General features: G+C 36.8%; 1 protein-coding gene across 26 annotated transcripts; it reads right to left on the minus strand.

Annotated features, from left to right (window-relative positions):
- Positions 1-181: 181 nt before the first annotated feature.
- Positions 182-13,746, minus strand: LOC147494352 (Tetratricopeptide repeat (TPR)-like superfamily protein). 26 transcript variants are annotated; one of them, XM_086568612.1, is made up of 14 exons: positions 13,145-13,746; positions 11,909-13,053; positions 10,929-11,812; positions 7,072-9,007; positions 6,910-6,959; positions 6,681-6,809; positions 6,220-6,288; positions 4,996-6,043; positions 4,796-4,905; positions 2,653-3,092; positions 2,470-2,549; positions 2,008-2,122; positions 1,359-1,539; positions 182-808 (listed from the first exon to the last, which is right to left on the minus strand). In XM_086568612.1, exons 1-3 carry the CDS (start codon positions 13,626-13,628, stop codon positions 11,069-11,071), a joined length of 2,373 nt encoding a protein of 790 aa, XP_086424738.1. In that variant the 5' UTR covers positions 13,629-13,746; the 3' UTR covers positions 182-808; positions 1,359-1,539; positions 2,008-2,122; positions 2,470-2,549; positions 2,653-3,092; positions 4,796-4,905; positions 4,996-6,043; positions 6,220-6,288; positions 6,681-6,809; positions 6,910-6,959; positions 7,072-9,007; positions 10,929-11,068. The 26 variants fall into 26 exon arrangements, with proteins under 26 accessions (XP_086424738.1, XP_086424718.1, XP_086424715.1 ...); XM_086568592.1 differs by having other exon boundaries at positions 5,001-5,114; positions 5,860-6,043; positions 10,929-13,053; positions 13,145-13,744; XM_086568589.1 differs by having other exon boundaries at positions 4,996-5,114; positions 5,860-6,043; positions 10,929-13,053; positions 13,145-13,744.
- Between the last annotated feature and the right edge of the window lie 381 nt (positions 13,747-14,127).

Here is a 14,127-nt window from a genome sequence, read left to right on the forward strand (position 1 = left end):
AAAATTTCTAAAATTTCTAAATTTGTCAAATGTACTTAACAAATTACAAGTTTTGGCTAATTATGGACCGCTCATTTTCACCATTTTTTATATTATATTTGGCAAGTTTAGAAATTTCTATTTTTTTATTATTATTTATGACAATGTTTAGAAAAATTAGGAGATCACATCTACAAAAAAATTAGCCTAATCTAAAATTTATAAATGTCTTAACAAATTTGAATTTGTTTGTGTTTTTATAAGATATGTCCCTAAAACCCCTCCCAATATACAATTCACTCTTAGGCCTCTCCTCTTTACAATGGCTGCAGTACTAGGAAATTTTTCCCTTCATGAAAATAAAGCATAGAAGCTGAAAACACAGGGGGAATTGTTCACCACCTTCAAAAGCTTTCACCAAGAGCTCATCCATAAAGTTCCCTATGTAACTTCTCTCACTAAAACTATCCTTGAAGGTTGTCTAAAGTCTAAACTCTAAAAGAAACCCCAGCCATCCCCATTCGAAACATTTCCCATTAAAGTTATCTGGAGAAAATATTCTTGTATGGTCCCTCTCATGAAATCTTTTACTTCAACCAACTGAACTCGTGTGACAAAAAAATAACAGATTAGAACAACGCACTGACCATCCCTCAAAAATTCATGAATCAATTACCATGATCTCCGATCTAACATCCAGGGAAAAGGAACACACCCGTATAGTCACTAACAGGTTGCCTTTACGTATCCACTCTAAAAAGGCTTCCAGTATCTCGCTGTCCTGGACCCAGGACCTCCAAGTTGGGGTCGCACTCCAACCATCTGGCCACTACATCCGGAAAAAATAGATAAAATCAATAAACAATTATACAAGGATAGCATATTGGAAGAAACATCAAAAGACATTGAATATTAAACGATGCACCAACAAGGTCACCACTATCATCAAACAATTGTTCAATCGATGCAACCCAACCCCATACAGTGAGAATTCAACACCAAACGGAAAAGATGAAGATCCATACAGCTATAAACCAGCCTCAAGATGACCTAGAATCTTCACACATAATTTGAGCTCAATGTAACCCATGCAGCATAGCATTTCCTATTTGATTAATTATTATTCATCAGAAATTCTACTACTTTCAAGCACCAAATGTTTCAATAGGAATTAATTCCAAAACTTGCCTGGACCAGCCCAAAACAAAGAGAGCAAAATAAAAAATAAAAGCCTCCCTAAGCATTTCAAATCACTAAAATTTGAGGCTGGAACCACCAACATTTCTAAGTTGGTTCCAAGATCGTCAGCCCACAACTGCGTATCAGCAAGTTACTTTAGCATCAAAGATGAAGAAAGCAAAGCTACTGTGATAATTCACCTATTATTTGTTCAATCAGCAGCCATAAATGGATCCAGCTCCCCGAGGTCGGCAACTATAGGTTCTAATTCAGCAGTTTCCTCATCCGGTGTGCTTACATAGGTTGGAAAAGGACTGAATGATCAGGTTTTTCGTAAACAGTGTCTTTTATGAACACACAATTTCCCTCAGCTCCTGGAACCTGCAAAGTTTATGAACATTCAACAAAGAATATAATGATCTGATATGACATTGAGTGCAAGTATCTACCCTGCCCTAAAGTGCACAAAAGCATGTACACTAGGGTAGAACCGTTCAGTACTTGGTAGTTTTATCCAAAGACCTACCAGAAGAGGACTCATCTAGAAGAGAAAATGAAAATACTAATAGTCCTGACCATGGGATGCTTTTAGCAAACTCTAACTGGTCTTAGGTAGTGTCGTTTCAAGTGATGAATGCTGAATAAGAAGTGGGGTCCACTCAAAATATTGCTGAATGCTGATTGAGTTTTCTACTTTCAACCAGAAATAAGCAATCATCAAAAATAGTATGCCATATGGTGCTGAATAGAATTTAGATTAGTGGTTTCCCCGATTCTAGTGTTAGCATCCTCCCTGGCATTCAGACAAACTTAACAGTGATTTAACAAAACATATTGAGATGGTCATACCTGGCCACTGACCCACATCAGGTTCCTCCCAGGATCTATTTTATAATCCCACACATTTTTCACTGTAATTTGCTTCCCACCCTTGCGCCTAGGCATTTTTTTTCCATTTAAATACCTGCATAAAAAAAAACAATATGTCATGACTACACAGACAGAGCAACTGTTTCTTATCATACATCAAAATACAAACTTAGGTGTCATAATCAATGAATGAAGTCATGGAATGCACAATAAATATTTCCTACTTCTAGGCCCATACTCACATTTTCTGAACAAACTACATATGTACATCATCACTTTAGCTCCCAAAATCCAAAATAACCAGGAATCTTTATATGAACTAGAATGTACTTTTTATTTTCCTACTCTTGAATCTTCCAATTTGTAAGGTAAGTAGCCAATCTATTGATAAAGAATATAAAAATGTAAAGAAAAGAAAAAGGAAAACAGGTCGAGTATGACCTGGGTACAAACACCTACAGATGTTTAAATCTAAATCTGAAGTAGAGATTGGCCAAAAAATAGCTCCAAGTTGCCAACACCTAGTTGCACACCATAGTTAGCCATCATACTGCTGAAAAGTTAGCTTCTCCCCATGTTGAGATCATTATAACATGATTTAGAGAAGAGAGTATTTGATTTTACCTACTTCTCAGCCTCCATGGTATATCATTATTTCCAAAGCTCTGCACAGCCGTCGTTGAGGCCGCCTCGATCCAAAGATTGTCCATCCTTGCCTAGCCACCCACTGAGCCCCTTCAACGGTTGCCCAGCACTCAACCATATATGCATTTTGTATCCATTAGTCCCATGCTTAAAGCTCCTGATACTTGTCAATTATAATGCCCAAAGTCAACTCGTATCCCTTACAGGCCCTATCACTAGATATACGGTGCTCTTGGGAGTATCCATTTGTACCCTGATATGCAGTTAGATGTTGGTGGTCTCATCTTCATGTTTAACTTTGCAAGCACCACACCATCCTCTGACTGTTGTATGTGTCGCCCTTAGCTAGGTATTCCCCATACCAGTGGCGGAGCCAGAGCGGGGGGGGGGGAGGGAGGGAGGGTACGCCCTGGGTCACCCTGAAATTTGGTAAAAAAAAGTGCTTTGAGTTTGTAGGTAAAACTAATGATATTTTTGCCCCTATTATTCCCTGAAATTTCTCTGTGCAATTGAATAAGAGCTTTAATTAGTAGTAAAAATGAGAACTATGAAGGGTTATTTGGTAAAGATAATGTTTCTTTTGTTGAACCTGATGGATTAATCGGGACCACTTAGACTGAAAAGTTAGAAACACTGTACACAGTAGTACAATACATGCAGAGAAGGTAAATGCCCCCTGTATTATATGCTTGCATCCTTCTTGAATTGTTAGAACTTAGAAATTATGTGACATTATCCATTTATGACAGGTGACTTGGGGAAATTGGAAATATGGTAAATAGCTTGTTGACACTTCGTGTAAAAGAAGAAAACTGCATCAATTAATAAGTCTAATAACATAGTGAACACTGAACAAACCTGTGCAACTAAGTGAACTAACAATCTTATTTTATTTATTTATTTTCGATGAATACTAATGATCTTATTTAGTCCAATTTACTTATAAGATTTAAGGCTAAACTAGATTAACTAGTTGCTATGAGTTGTGACTTGTGACCCAACTCAGCACTTATGAATTAGGAAATCTCCATTACCTAAAAATATTAACATAATTTTTTATTTTCAAATATTGAGAAAATAGATTAAGAAATGCTTGTTTACATAAAATATTTATATATATTGTTGAACAACGTTTAACTAAAAGAAAACAAACTAAGCTCATGTAGTTGTGTACACACAAGTTGAGTTGAGTTGAAAACTTGTAGTGCTCAGCAGATCACCCTGGAACAAATTCCTGGCTCCACCGGCCCATACTATAACCATCTTCTAAAGCTAGCATGCATTTAGCCGTAGAAAATTTAGATGGGTTTTTTACGCGACATTTTTGGGAAACTTCCACACTTAACATATTTGAAACTTTTTAACAATATTCTCACAGATCGTTTACCAATGAGTTTTGCTTCAGTTGGGGTTCACCATTTATTGCTCAATAATCAGGTATATCAGGTGGACTTGACGTGTTTGGTACAACGACACAATTATCTCAAGTATGCTTCATGTAAACACATTTATTGTTGGGGGTTCTAGGTTCGGTCATTATCTAAACAGCTTTACTGCTCGGTTAGGGTACCGATGTGACTACTGGATAGTAATATCAACATAACTGCATTTTACGTATTAGAAATTTGATACATAAACAACTCATGATCATTCATGCACTTATAGATATTTAAATTTGGTATATTTTATCATGTAGATACAATCTGCACACTAGTGCACTACCAAGCGTTAATCTAATGGTACAAAAGAAGGGTCCACCCAGAATCAGATTACCTCAAAATTCAAAATATACCAAGCGTAATCTAATGGTAAAGAAGAATGGTCCATGATTCTTCAAATTGTTAATAGCTTTTGGAAATGTAAGTTTCGGATACAGCTTGATTTTGAGGAGATCTTTACACAAAAAAATAGCCAAATTTGAAATGTCTAAGTTCATAAATGCTCATGAATTTGTTTGGGTCAAATTTCCATGAGTTTCCAAAACCCTTCCCAAAAAACTAAACAACAAATTGAAACGTTCTACCAACATGACATAAATCTCTAAGAACCTCAAGGTACTAAAAGTATACAACATACCTTTTTTCAATAAAAATGGAGAATAAAGATAAAATTAGGACCATACCGAATTTGGAAATGACTAGCCGGTTCATTCAGGATTGGCTAGTGATCCAATGACTTCTTAAAGTTTGAAGTAGAAGAACACAAGGGATCTATCATCAATGTCCACAAAACCTATAAAAATAATTGTACATCAACTTAGCGAGAGATGCTCCAAGAAAGTACATCAACCTGATCTTAATCAAACAGATGTCAGGTACATGCCTTACCACACACATGGGGTTACACGCTCTTCCAAAAACACTCCCCCTTAGCGGGATTCTGCATCACACGCAAGGTAGGCACTTACCTACCAACACATGGGGGGGAGGGGGCGCACACACCTGACAAAAGAAAGAGCAAAAAGCACTTGATATTAGTTTTAAGATGAAACAGACGTGCCTGATTCAATATCTTTTAGAGAGAAAGAACGGATTGAAGGTATAACCATGCAGACATGCTCTAATGTGACCACCGTTACAAATTGCAACCACGTACTTGACCATGTAGACCACCTCCACAAGCACAAAGGAGAAGACCAACAACAGTAGATCCTTGGTAGATCGGATGAAGATGCTGTGTCAACTCTAGGGGTGTGCACGGGTCGGTTCGGGTCGGATTTGGGCTAAAACCGACCACCGACCCAGCTCTATAGACTCAACCGACCCGACCAGATTCTGTCCTAACCGATACCAGACCAAAACCGACTGTTGGTCGGTTTACCCGATTATAACCGACCCGACCCCAGATTCTTATAACCTCTCTGTGATCAAATTCCGATTATAACAGAAGTTATTGAACTTAAAAAAGGGAGATATTTCCTAGGCCCCGCGACAACCTCTCTGTGACAGTCCAGTCCAAGGAGCCCGACCAAAAAGTGGTCATGCCCAAACCTCTCTGACAGTCCAGTCCTAGAATAGATATAAGCATCTGAGTCTCAAATATTAACCATTTCACAGCACAACATTTTTTTCCAATAATAACAGCACACAACACATGATAATATGGTAAGAGCCTAAGAGGATTCTAACGGCAGAAATATATACAGTAAACAAGCCACAGAGATTGAGAGCAAAACAGATAGTATACCAACACCATAATACTGAAGAAGTTTAAATAGCTACAACAACTTCAAATTGGCTTGCAACTCTCTCTAACTCTCTAAACAACATAAGGATCGCTGCTTCGGACATCACGACAACAAGATTAATGCCTCGATGGACACGAATTTTGAGAAGACCCAAAAGATGCTCCATCACAGATAAACCAAAATCTGTGAAGAAATTAATTTTTTCAGAGAGACAATTAGGTAAAAAATCAGAACCCCACCTTAGTGAAAACCTGAAAACATATCCAAGCCAACACATTTAGGTAGTAACAAAAAAAGGGAAAAAAATGCATAGAGATTTAATAATGTTAGCAATAGGTATAGTGTAATTCAAAGTATACCTAGCTTCTAAGAGCGTATATGTTGAAGACTCTCCAATATGACAAAAGTTATTTGTACGTATCACCCACCTGTGGTGCAAAGAAATAGATGTAGTGCATTAGGACCACAAATAGAGTCATGGTAAAGATAACAGTTAATAAACTTATGGTCATAACTCATTCTTGAAAAACAGGCATAGTACCCAGGTAGTGTGGGATTGACTATTAACACCTACTTTCATCTCCATGGCCAAGGCACTCTGCCCCACCCTCTCCATGCGGGCTAAATGTAGACATTCTTCTTCCTATACTTACACTAATGTAGTCTCCTGTAGGCTAGAAATTGGATTAAATTCAAGCCCATGCTCATTTGGCTTCTACCGACTAGTCATCACATACATATTCAAATACCATACAACAAATCTAAAACAGAAAAATGAAAAGAAAAAATGGATCATAAACCAAAACAAAAAATAACTTACTATATAACCAAAAACCAATAGCATCCACAAAGGCCAAAACTATCCACACAAGCCACAGCTATCAAAACAAAAGCTATCCACATGATCCACATCATTTTGCCTATCCACACCATCAAACTCTAAGCACAACTGCATTTCATAACAAAAAAAAATAATCCAACTTATTCAAGTTCACAAATAGACATAGTGAATGAACTTCACATAAAATTAAACTTAAAAACCTGATTACCAATCAATTCTCCGCAGCATTAGGCTCAAAAGAAGTCGATCCAAATAATTCTGCAAAACAAAAAAGAACACAAGTATATACATACGTAAGTCGAACTACACAAGTACATATTTTATCATAAGAAAATAACATTAGACTAAACATTGCAATGCAAATTATTACCTCCATCTAGTTTATCATATTGCTCGATATTATCCATTGACTGTCGAAGTTTAATTGGAATTGATGGAGAATGAAGTCAATCTTGTGCACAAATAAGGGCTTCCACCGTGTTAGGAGCTAACGAACTATGGAAAGGGTCAAGTATACCCCCCCCCCGGTGCTAAATGCAAACTCAGAAGCTACGGAAGATATCGGAATTGCCAAAACATCACATGCAACAAGAGAAAGAATTCGGTACCTAGAAGCATTGATCTTCCACCAACCCAAAATGTCAAACTTATCCCCACCAACTTCATTAGTTTCAGCCAAAAACCTCTCAACCTCATACTTATTTTGTAAGTTATCTTCCTCTAGCAAGTGTTGCTGGAATTTGGCAACTAGTATAATAGGATTTTGCTCATCATCATCAACATCCATTCGGCTTGCTGTTTGGCTCACGTTCGCATCAAGAGGTGGCTGATTTGAAGAAGGATAGTGCCCAACATACCACTCATACAACGCAACCAAAGCATCTTTCACTTTGTTTATTTCATCAGTAGCTTTAGTTTCTTCATACAACTGTTTGATGGAATACGACACATACTTCATCTTGAAGCGGGGATCAAGCACAACACCAACATATAACAAAATGTTAATTTTATCCATATCCTAATACTTATCAAATTTAGCTTGCATACGCAGCGCCATTGATCTCAAACGTGCATCCTCACTTCCATTAAACTGAATCAATTTCTTCTGAACAAGTAGAATTTCACTAAAGAAATTATTCGAGGTAACATAACGAGAACCTGAAAATCACAATGTTGCCTTATAGAAAACTCTTAGAAATTTCACAAATAATCTAGCACTATTCCAATCAGTTAAGGTTGGAGGCCCCTTGATCTTGTCATCATCAAAGTAAAGGGTGTACTGTGGGTCTTCAAGCTCCAATATCTCAAAGGCACTTTGGAACTTCTCAGCAACTTCTAACATCATGAATGTCGCATTCCATCTAGTTGCCACATCTAAGCATAAAAATTTGGTGCACTTTATTTGTTCTTCCTTCACACACTCCTTGAACCTGGCCAACCTAGATAGAGATGAACTCACATACCTCACTGCAATACATACTCGAAAAATAGCATCATTAATATCTTTCAGACCATCACAAACAATAAGATTCAGGATGTGAGCACAACATCTCATATGTAAATACTTATGTTCCATCACGGTGTCTTTCCCAATTTTTTTGTTTTTCTTCAAGTAATCAATGGCAACAGAATTAGAACTTGCATTATCAACAGTTATAGTAAAAAGACTATGGACACTATCGATGAAATGAGCAGTCAAAACCATATAATTTAAGTTTTGAATAGATGTCCAAGTGTCAGTTTTTATACATATTCTATTACCATGCAGAAAACTCTCACTTTCTTCTCTCCTCCATATAAAGTTCGATGCAATCCCTACAAACTTGAGTCCGATAGGGCAAATTTGTGAACTTGGACTGTATAACTTTCACAAAATGTCGAAACCCTTCACCCTCCACAAAACTAAACGGCAACTCATCAATAATAATCATTCTAGACAGAGCATCTCTACAAGCTTTTAAGCTAAAACTAACAGCAACAAACTCTTTATCTTTGAAAGACAATGTTTGTTGCGATTTATCAGCCACCACCTTATTGTTAGGATTCTTCTTACATACTTTCATATGACTCAACATATTAGAAGTTCCACTACCTTTCGAAGCACAAGCATAACTAACAGGGTGATAATTACATTTGGCTCTTGGATTTTCGGGATCACAACCCTCTATCTTATGAAAATGATCCCAAACAGGAGAAGATGAGGATTTTATTTTATTACTTGCCATAGTAGGATTGATTGTATCCGTAGGATTTTCGACAGTTGACTGTAGAGATGGACCATCACTAGGAACCTCAGTAAAAGCCATCTAATAAAAATGACACATTAGCAATCAAGATAAAACAAAAAACTTGTGACAAATAAAGTGTGAAAGACTGAAAGTGCACTCATTTATATTTAATTGTGGAAAGTAGGGAACCATGTGACAAATAAATTGAATTGAGATATGTAGTCAATGAGAAAGGGGTCACCATTTCATAAAGAAAGGAAAGAGAATAATAACTTTTTAAAAATTTAAAGTGACAATAGGACCATCTACTTTTGTAAACTAGCTCAAATCAAAACAAAAAGCTCTGTCTGGACTTTGATATTAATAAACCAACTTAGAATTCAATGAGATATCAATGAAAAAGGGGCCAACACTTGATTTCATTAAAAAAAAAAAGAAAAAAAAAAGAAAGAGAATTAAGTATGGAAAGACTAACTGGCAAGACCAAAAACTCACAGGAACACAAAGCAGTCGAAAAGTCTGCTTCATGCACATAAAAAAAAAGAATTATAATAAGCATTTCACGGTAGGCACACCTTTCTGATTTCTCAAACTTGACACTGAACTTTAACTTAAACTGAGACAAAAATTGGCTGTCAATATCTATAGGAAAATGGTGGTATTTGCATTTCATAGGTGGAAAACTAAACAGTGTTAAACAGGAAAAAAGGTACAGCAAAAGAAAACCTCCTCTGTATTTGAAAGATTTTTCATTTCAAACAAAAACGAAATGTTCTTTCTATAATTATCTAATTCCCTTGTATATATATTGGACAAGCTCACAAGCATAACTCGTTAATATGCAAAAGCAGTGAAAGCGCAAACAACAAGCAAAAATGAAACAATAATAACTTGGCCGGACTTCAGATGTGGGAATACTGTTGTAGAAACACGCCATCAATGCTTTTGGCTCATTTAGATCTTGTTGTTAATTGGATTGGTCTACTGTTTTTGAAAAAAAAAAAAAAAAAACACCAAATGATTAGTTATTACCTTTGTTGATGGTGATGACTGATGGAAGAGTGGTGGAGGAATGGTGGTGGGAAATGGGAGAGAAAGCAATTTATAAATGAAGAACTGGTTAGAGGGGTGGCGACTAGAGTGGTGGGGGGATGTGGCGCCTCAGTCCTAGTTAATGGTTTTTGACTAATTGGTACGATACATTTCTACTAATTCTAGTATATTGAGATATTGTGGATCGGGTCGGTTATTTTCGGTTATACCAAATCTAAACCGTGCACCAAACCGACCCTGTCGGTTTTGCAATTTCACAAACCGATCCGAACTGTCTTAAATGGATAACCGACCCGTATGGCTCGGTTTGGGTCGGGTCGGTCGGTTTAGTCGGGTACATCGGTTTTATGCACACCCCTAGTCAACTCTCCTGAGTCCTGATTAAGAAGTAACATATATCCGGCAGAGGTTGGATATGACATCAGTTGTCCCAGACAAATGCTTCACAATCAAACACCACCTAAACTGGAAGGGAGCATAGGAAATAGTCATTATGAGAAACAGGTTGTCTTGTCAGATTTCAACAAGCAAATTAGTAAGATTACCAAAATCGAAGAGACCAAAAACAAAACTGAAAAAATAATTAATTTACGAAAATTCCTAAACTTCCGAATACTGTGTGTGTGTGTGTGGGGAGAGAGAGAGAGAGATGAGAAACAAAGTTTACGGTTGCGTTTAGAACGGGGTATTGAGATGAAAAATTGCTTTCTGCAACCTGATTTAAGCCTTTTGGGAAATGGAGACCAGTTTGAGGACAGAGATGGCTTGAATGGGTAAACTTCAGCCAACTCATTACAGTTAAACACATACGTTTACCTTAAGTCTATTACAGAAAAGTAATCATTAAAGATTAACAATATACTAAATCTATTGTCAGAAATTGCTTTTTTTGAAAAAAATATTTGTAAATATAACGACAGGGAAATGGGTGTTGCAGTGAATATACCTGATAAAAGATCATCTAATATAACTAACTGAACTGAACCACTTCATAGTGCGAATGCCTATCTCACATACACCTCGACTAAATGAAGAAGCATGTCAGTTTTGATCATCTAGCCAAGCAGTTCAAGCACTGATATGAGATCACGTCCATGGTAAAAAGTGTTGGTTTATCACCTCATACAATTTTTTATCAGGAGAGATACCATCAACCAGCATTTGAGAAAGAAGAATCTTTACCTCATCAATACAACACCTTTTGCACAATCTATTGATCACTGCACTATAATCCCTGATTGATATTTCAAACCCAATATCTCTCATTTGATTAAAGAGCATCACTGCCTTGCATGCACTGCCCTTAACACAATGCGCTTTGATTATTATGGTATAAGCAGTTTTCGTTGATCTAATATCCTGATTGCAAAGAGTGGCCAGAAGTGTCTCTGCACCCTTTAGGTCGCCATACATGCAAAGGCCATTAATTAGTATATTAAAAGTTACAGGAGTAGGCTGAGGATTATGAATTAGCATCCTGTTTAGCAGCCAAAAGGCCATTCTCATGTCTCTAACATCACAAAAACCCTTGATGAGGGTGTTGAATGCAATCTGATCTGGAATAAGATCGTATGTGTGCATATCCTCGAAGACTTGGAGAGCTTGTTTTAATTTACATTGCTTACAATATCCTTTTATGATGACCGTGTAAGTCACCAGTGTTGGAGCCACATTGTTCACTTTCATCTCGTTTAGCAACTCAAGAACAGCATCCATGTTTCTCTCCCTTGAATACGAGTCCATTAGAGTAGTGTAGGTCAAAGCAGTGGGAACCCAGCCTTGGACCATGAGAGTTTGCAGCAATTCTTTAGCTTCATCTACTTTTCCATCCTTGCAAAAACCATAAATAAGGGAGTTATAAGTGGCAACACTTGGACTTAGCCCCCTGTTAAACATTTGCCAACAAAGTTGCACAGCCTCACCAACCTGACCAATTTTTGCATAACCATCGATCATTATGTTGTACAAAATAACGTTTGACACAGTTGTTAAAGACTCGAAGTGTTTCCTTGCTTCCTCTACATTTCCCTTCTTGCACTGACCTAAGAGAATAGCACCATGTGCGTAAGAGTTGGGAACGATTCTATTAGATATCATTTTCTTATATATTTGTATTGCCTTTTCTACATCTCCCTCCTTGCAGAAGCCATGCATGAGGATAGAATACATTATAAGATCTGCATCCAAACCAGTAGCTTTCATTTCGTCAAACAACCTCAGGGCCTCATTAACATTTCCAGTTCTACAAAGACAACTCAGAAGAACACTGTAGCTTACAAAACTCAACTGGAAACCCTTGGCAAGCATCTCCTCCTTCAACCTTAATCCTTCTTCAATATTACCCATCTGGCAATGCCCACATATCATCATTGTATAAGTAACTTGATTAGGATTCAAGCCTTCAAGCAACATCTTCTGAACAACCTTAGAAGCCACATTCATCAATCCAAGCAATCGAAACCCATTCACAAGAATGTTATAAGTCACTATATCAGGCTCAACTCCATGGCCTTGCATATCCTCCGAAAACCTCAAAGCTTCCTCAATAGAACCCGCAGCACACAACCCATGAATAAGTGTATTATAACTATACTTATCTGGAAGTACACCATACTTAAACATCACACAAAACAACGACTTGGCAACATCCACAAAACCCATATTACAAAACCCAGAAATAAGTGTATTAAACTCCACAACACACGGTCTAAACTTCTTCCCTTGTCTCTCCCAAAAAAACTCCACTGCCTCCTTCAATCTCGACTGCTTACAAAGCCCATCAATAAAAATACTATTACTATACTCACTCTTGACTACCCCATTCACTCTCATTTCATTATATATCCCCCACATCATCTCCGTATGCCTAAAATTATACAACAAACTATTATAAGTGGGATTCGACACTTGGTATTTCAAATCCTTCATTTTACCTATCACAAAAAGCGCGTCGTGAACCATTTCTAATTTCAAATACTCCTTAGCCAACAGATTCCAAACCATTCCACTATACTCGCAATCTTTAAATTCCCTCCACAATAACTCACACAATAATGGTGCCGAACCCGGACCTAAACATTCATCAATGAAACAAATAAGGGGTGTCGTAAATATTAAACAATTAAATTGATAAAAAAAAAAAAAAAGAAAAAGAAAGGGTACCTTCATTATCAAGCAAAGAATGTAAAATGGCATGTAAGTCTTTTAACTTATATTTTCCCGCCAAAATGTGGGAAATGTAGAAATGAGAAAGCCTGGAAAGACGAAAGGAGGAGTTATTATTTTTTAACAATTGGAATAAAAGTAATGCGGAGTTTTCTTGTTTTGTGTTTTTGAAATGATGAATAATGGAATCAACTTGTGTAGGGGTTAAGGAAGAGATTAGGGTTTTAGAAAAAGTGTGGGGTCCATTTTTAGTTAAGGTTTTTATTGGGTCGTCGGTTTGAGGTGCTGCTGCTGCTGACGTGGAAAATAAGGAAGTGAAGTGAGATTTTGGGAGTGGAGATGATGAGAGGATTTTTTGAGCATTGAATTGAGGAGGTGGCGGTTTCATGTGAGAGAGGGAGGGCAATACTAGTAATAATAACGTCTCAACTCTTCTTTTTTTTATAATAACCGTTTTTGTTAGAACAAGTTTAGGCGGCATGTCACACAATCCGCGGGATGGAAATTGAGATCAAAATGGATTCAAAAATTGGTGTGATCTCATAAATTAAACATAAACAAAGTCCAAAGGCAAAGAGAACAAGGAGAGTGGTTTTGAATCCCATATTTGCTTCTCAATGTAAGTGGAAGAAGAGGACGTTATATTAAATTATTCTAAAAAATATTAACAACTATACAGCAGCGCTATGAGATGTGAAAATTATATTAATCACTCATTCAAATTTCTTACACCACTCTCTATAAAAACAAAACACCAAACCTTGATAAAGCCCATCGATTTCTTTTTGTTATTAGGTTTAATAATAGAAGTTTGATTAAAGTTTTGTAATAATGCCCAATGTGGCGAAGATAATATTGAAACTACTTGAATAGTAATACATTCTCAATCATAATAAAAGAATTATGATAAACATGACTTAAAATGCAAAACTATATTTGTCGAAACATTCTATTCCCCTACATATAATACAAATATGTTT

The sequence above is a fragment of the Coptis chinensis genome, chromosome 6 (genome assembly GCF_015680905.1).
Source record: "Coptis chinensis isolate HL-2020 chromosome 6, ASM1568090v1, whole genome shotgun sequence".
In the NCBI taxonomy this organism is placed as follows: Eukaryota; Viridiplantae; Streptophyta; class Magnoliopsida; order Ranunculales; family Ranunculaceae; genus Coptis; species Coptis chinensis.